The sequence below is a fragment of the Chiloscyllium plagiosum genome, chromosome 35 (assembly GCF_004010195.1).
Source record: "Chiloscyllium plagiosum isolate BGI_BamShark_2017 chromosome 35, ASM401019v2, whole genome shotgun sequence".
NCBI lineage: Eukaryota > Metazoa > Chordata > Chondrichthyes > Orectolobiformes > Hemiscylliidae > Chiloscyllium > Chiloscyllium plagiosum.
Genome location: NC_057744.1, coordinates 365,664 through 371,798, shown reverse-complemented (window position 1 = coordinate 371,798; position 6,135 = coordinate 365,664). Strand labels below are relative to the sequence as shown.

General features: G+C 43.5%; 2 protein-coding genes across 3 annotated transcripts in view; both read right to left on the bottom strand.

Moving 5' to 3' along the window:
* pou2f3 (POU class 2 homeobox 3) overlaps positions 1-1,799 on the bottom strand; it is a 36,289-nt gene extending 34,490 nt beyond the window's left edge. The window contains exon 1 of the mRNA XM_043676398.1: positions 1,736-1,799. Within this exon, the coding sequence (XP_043532333.1) occupies positions 1,736-1,799 (64 nt within the window). The remainder of the gene's footprint in view (positions 1-1,735) is intronic.
* A 402-nt stretch (positions 1,800-2,201) lies between these two features.
* The window catches only part of LOC122540568 (apolipoprotein A-IV-like), an 18,620-nt gene continuing 14,686 nt past the window's right edge, over positions 2,202-6,135 (bottom strand). For both annotated transcript variants that reach the window (XM_043676440.1, XM_043676439.1), the window contains one exon: positions 2,202-3,307. In XM_043676440.1, coding sequence (XP_043532375.1) covers positions 2,458-3,307 — 850 coding nt within the window. In that variant the 3' untranslated portion in view covers positions 2,202-2,457. The remainder of the gene's footprint in view (positions 3,308-6,135) is intronic.

The following is a 6,135-nucleotide window of genomic DNA, read 5'->3' as shown; positions in this document are numbered from 1 at the left end:
CACTGCCAGGGCCCCCAACGTCAGAGACATATCCCTCATCGCTGGGCCCACCTCCTCAATGCCATTGTGATGCCCTTCCGTCCGCTGCCTGCACCAGGCCCAACCAATGATAAAGTTGCCCATCTTCAGGCACCATCTTTCACTGGGTTCCTGTCTGTTCTAATTCCTCATTTCTTCACCTGGTTTCTAAAAACTGTTTCGTTTCATTTTCCTTTTCATTTAATTTCGTTCCCTGGGTGTAGTGTTCTATGTTTTCGCTTCATTTGAATTTTTTTCATTGAATCTGACTTTTTTCATTTGTTGATTTCCCCTCCTCCCTTGCTGGCAGGTGGGACTAGATTGTGTTGGGATATCTGGTCGGCATGGACGGGTTAGACCGAAGGGTCTGTTTCCATGCTGTACATCTCTATGACTCTATGACCTCCTGATTGGCCCAGTTATTCATTAACTCATGTGGGTTACAGACTGGATATCTGACCCGGGATGCTGTTTCAGAATGAGACATGTCGGCTGGGATTGTGCAGGAAAAGATCCTTCAGCCCATTGAGCCTCCAGCTAATTGTTTCAGTCCTATTTCCCAGCACTTGGCCCATACCCCTGACATTGCAAGGTTCACATCTCCTTCTGAACTGTGGTGTAGTCAACCTGGGTCTGATGGTTTATCCACCTTCAGACCTTTCAGCTTCCCCAGCACCTTCTCCTGAGTGATGGCCACTACCCTCACCTCTGTCCCCAACTGTCTCAGAAATCCTTCTCCACTGTTCTCAGAGTTTCTGTCTCTCCCATACTCACAGGCAGTGAGTTCCAGATTCCTATCACTGTCAAAACCCCTTGCCCCTTTACCGTAAATCCACGCTCCTTGGTCATTGATCCTTCCACCAAAGGAGGAGGGAGGTTTCTTCCCATCTATCCACAGGGTCTATGTACCTCACAATCTTGTCCATCTCAGTCATGTCCCCTCTCAGATTCTCCTGCTCCAATGAAACCAGGCCTAGTCTAACCAATCTCTCTTTATAACTGAGTCGTTCCAGGCCAGGCAACATCCTGGTAAATCTCCTCTGTACCCTCTCCAGTGCAATCGCATCCTTCCTATAATGTGAATTTCAGAACTACACACAATCCTCTAGCTATAGTCTAACCAGCATTTTATACAGTTCCAGCATCACCTCCCTGCTCTTAAATTACACGTCTCGGGTAATAAAGGCAAGTATCCCATATGACTTCTTAACCACATTTTGTTTCTACCCATCCCACTGCCTTAAGGGACCAATAGACCTGCACACCATAGTCCTTTTAATCCTCAGTGCTTCCCAGGGTTCTAACTGTTCATCGTTTATTCATTTACTTTGTTTGTCACCCTGCCCTTGTACATCACCTCACACATACCAGACTGAGTCCCATTTGTTACTGAGCAGCCCACCTATATTCTCCTGCAATCTCTGGCTATCCTCCTCACTATTTTCCACTCCACCAGTTTTCATATCATCCACAAACTTATCAATTGAACATCTTCTGACATTCAAGTCTAAATCATTTATATATGTCACAGACAGCAAGGGCCCAACACTGATCCCCACAGAATCCCACTGGACACAGGCTTCCAATCACAAAAACATCCTTCATCCATCACCCTCTGCTTCCTGTCACTCAGCTAATTCTGCATCCCATCTAGCTAAACTTCCTTCAATCCTATAGGCTCTCACCTTCACTATCAGTCTCCCATGTGGGACCTTACCAAAGGCCTTGCTGAAGTCCAGGTGGACCACATCAAATGGATTGTCCTCATCATCTGGGATCATGTTTTAATCGAGAGTTGTTTTGCAATCTGGGATCATATTGTGATCTGGAATTATGGTGTGATCTAGGATTGTGATGTGGAATATGATGTGATCTGGGATGAGCAATTGAAGGAGCTGGGAGTTGCTGGACTTTCCTCAGGTGGTTGCACTGATGCCTGCTGTTTGTGAACAAGGACAGTGCTGGCCACTGACTGGGTTAGATGCCAGAACCAGATCTCCAGGAACAAAGAGGGTTTGGGTGAGGTGTGTGTGTGTCAAAAGGAACGAGAGATGGAGAACAGACAGGGAGACATGGAAATCAGAAACAGCTAAACAAGGAAGGGAGACAGGAGTATGTACTTAGTAAAACAGGCTTCCAAAGGAACTGCCATCATCACAATTGAAGAGTTGGATACCATGAGGAGCAATAAAGAAGCTTGATATTTAATGAAGATTATTTCTAAGGAGTGAAAACACAATGAAACATTATAAATTCTAAAGTTCTTTAAAAAGCCCATGAGTAAACGACAGTGCACTCTAAAATCTTTATCAAGTGATGTTGACAATTATTCCTTTTGACACCAATTCAATGTGTTGAGAATCATTACAATCAATGACACAGTTCTTCATACTTCAAGACTCCCCACTCCCAAAATTCAGTTTAACTTCCTTCTCTTTCTCAAAAGTTATTCACTTCATCGCGGATATATTCGGACATATTTGAAAGCTGGTTTTGAAGAGCTTGCTTTAAGCTGTCAGCATATGGAGTGAGTCTGTCTTTCATATTCTTCAGTTTGACTGTGAGGTTTTTATTAACTGTGAAGGAGTTTGTGTTCTGCAGGAAAATCTTGGCTACTTGGTCGAGGTTTCTGCTGAGATCTTTCATCTGCCAAGTCAGATTTGCATCATTCATGTTGCCAGTCAGAATCCCGGTTTTGTTTGAAGCGTAAGGGGCCAGTTTTACCACATTGCTATTAATCTTTGACTCAAGGATACTGATGTTCTCCATGTGCTGGGGAACAGTGCCAACCTGATGGAGGACACTTGCAAATCCTTTGTCAACATCAGGAAGGAGCTTACCCAGAATTTTCTGGATTCCTTTATCGAGCTGGAGCAGGGATGAACTGGGTGGGAGGCCCTGGTTTACTTTGGCAATGTTGTCCTCGATCTGACTCTGCACTGCTTCAGTCAGTGAGACCATGATTTGCCTTTGAGTTTTTGTATCAGCTCTCACTTTACGTAAAAGTGTTCTCCTGCTGTGAATTAACGGGGCAATGCGGAGCTGCTCAATGAAAGGAGTCAGCATCTGATGCAATTCCGTGAGGCTTCTACTGCGCCTCTGGTGGAGTTCATCAGCAAAAGGATCAATTTTCCTGCTCAGTTCCTGCATCTCGTGCCTGATCAACTGCCGCAGCTTCTCTGTGTCAAGCGTCATCTTCAGACGAAGCTCCTCTGTGATGGGAACAAGTTTCTGATGGAGACTGTCAGTGAGCTTGTGGACATGCGTAGCATCATCCTTCAGAAGATAACTGGAAGTGTAAACAGAGAAAAGGTGACTGCCTCACTTGGACAGAATAGAAAGTAATGATCATCTGACAGGGAACTGTAAACACACTGTTTGTGAAGTCTGGCTAAGAAGCTGAGCTCAGTGGATCAACAATTCCACAGGCAAAATGATTTGGAGATACCGGTGTTGGCTGGGGCGTACAAAGTTAAAAATCACACAACACCAGGTTATAGTCCAACAGGTTTAATTGGAAGCACACTAGCTTTCGGAGCGTCGCTCCTTCATCAGGTGTTGGACTATAACCTGGTGTTGTGTGATTTTTAACTTTGTACAGGCAAAATGGATCAACACTTACACAGGCAAAATGCCGACTTGATCTTACAAAGCCTGAGTGATGCTAAAAAGACTCATTTTGTGGAAGGTTTCATCTTGCCCTCATTAGAGCAATTAGCAAGAAATAACATTTCTACTTTATAAAAGGTGTGTGTTTATTGGTTGGCCAGTGGATTCCCATTGCTGGAGACATTGCTATGGAGAACGCATCAATTAATGATGACTGACAATTAACTGCCACATCTTGGTTAAATTTTAATCTAGACAAGTCAACTCTGATTGAGCAGGGCTTTGCCCTGTAAAATGAGCCAGTGAATGGCTGTCATCTATTTTGTTGAATGAGCATACGATCAGTGAATGTATGTGTTCTTTCTATTTGCAAAGAACAGGGTACACACGTTCACCACAATGTGAGCCTGATTGAAGATACTAAACTACTTGACAGTGTAATTCTTCTCACTCTCAGGGTTATCTGGCAAATGTTGTCCAATTGCAGAATCATATGTAAAGTTCAACAATTTCTTTTGAATTTTGTAATCAGAATCTGGTTGGGTACAGTCAGTACCTTGTTTGTTGTGAACACAGAAACATTCAGTAAAGAGGCCCTTCAAGCCGTTAAGTCTGTAGCACCAAAAATACACTAAATCTACTCTAGACCTCCTCTGCAGCACTTGGCTTTATTGACTCGAATGTTACGGGCAGTTGAAATACTGTTGGTCATGTCTTTTTCTCAGTAAAGCTCAAATTCCAGAATTAGTTGGTGTAATTTCTTGAGATTTCGCTATAAACAAAAAAATTATTTAAAAATAATGTACAAAATCCTAAATAGTACCTTAGCTAACTATGCGTGCCTGACACCAAGAATCAACATAAATTAAATGTGAACTCTCAGGCATATTGTGGTTGATTACAAACTTCACATCACACATTAAATATCAGATCTTATGAATTGGCTCAGCCACCCACACAGCAAACAGTTCATAACCTTCAGTTACAAAGCCTTTCAAACTCATGCCTTCCCCAATTTCTAGGTATAGTCTGATCCTGAGTAGACAGGAACTCACGACCAAGTGTCTGCAGAACCAGATCAACTCAGTCTGCACAGTATAAACCCACCAAGAGTTTTGCTCCCCCATGGCATGGGGCATGTGGGCCAGCCCAGCCTTTGTCAGCTGCCCTCACACACTCTCTCAGCCATTTCTGAGAGCAGTTGAGCCATCCCCATTGCAGGAGTCACATGTAGGACAGACCAGGTAAGGAGAGCAGAATTCCTTCCCCAGATGATTGTTTTACTGTCACTATCACTGAGATGAGGTTTCAATTCCAGATTTTATTCATTGGATTTAAATTCCCCCAGCTGCCAGGTGGAATTTGAACAGAGAACATGGAACAGTACAGCACAGTAACAGGCTCTTTGACCAACTGCGTTGTGCCAAAATGATGCCAAATTAAACTAATCCCTTTTGCTTGCCCTGAGTCAAAAGTACAGCAGTTTTAAAAGGGAGAAGAGCAGACAAAGGAAGCACATGGGGAGGTCAGTGCAGGAGAGAGAGAGAGAGAGAAACTGACACTGCCTTTGCTGTTTGAATTCATGGATCACTGGACATCGGAGTTCATCTGGGAAAATTAACAAACAAACTGTGAAATTCACAACTGATCTTGGAGGAACCGTTGGGCGAAGTTCACAGCACAGAAGCAAATAAGTGTATTGTTGGTTTAAGTGTGACCTCCAGAAAGGCTGCAGTAGTGAGTAGATTATATGTTTTTGGAGATATATCTCTTGATTAAACTTAAAATATACACCATAGCTATTAATTTAACCTGGGTCAGTGTTTGTAGAGGAATAAGACAGTGTTATTTTCTGGGTCTATAGATTGTGAAGAAGCAAAAATGACCTTTAGTACAGTGAAATGTACTTCTTGTCAGATGTGGGAGTTTAAAGAGAGTTTAAGGGTTACTAGGGATTATATCTGCCATAAATGCTGCTGGTTGCGAATCTTATCAGATCGAATGGATTGAATGGATTGGTTGGAGAGCCAGGTAAAAACAATGAGGAATTTGCAACAACAACAGTTTGTGATGGATGGCAGTTAAAGGAAGGGGTGAAAGTCTCAGATACAGTCCCTATAGATGGGTTAACTCCAGGAAGGGTAAGAGAGGTAGGCAGCTAGTGCAGGAGTCTTTTGTGGATATACCCATTTCAAACAAGTATGCTGTTTTGGAAAATGTAGGGGGTGATGGATTCTCAGGGGAACGTAGCACGAACAGCCAAGTTTCTGGTATTGAGACTGGCTCTAATGCAACGAGGGGTATGTCGGCTTCCAAGAGATCAATTGTGCCAGGGGATTCTGTAGTCAGAGGGACAGACAGACGTTTCTGTGGCCAGCAGCGAAAAAGCAGAATGGTGTGTTGTTTCCCTGGTGCCAGGATCAAGGATGTCTCAGAGAGGGTGCAGAATGTTCTCACGGGGGAGAGGGGCCAGCAAGAGGTCATTGTCCACATTGGAACCAACAACAT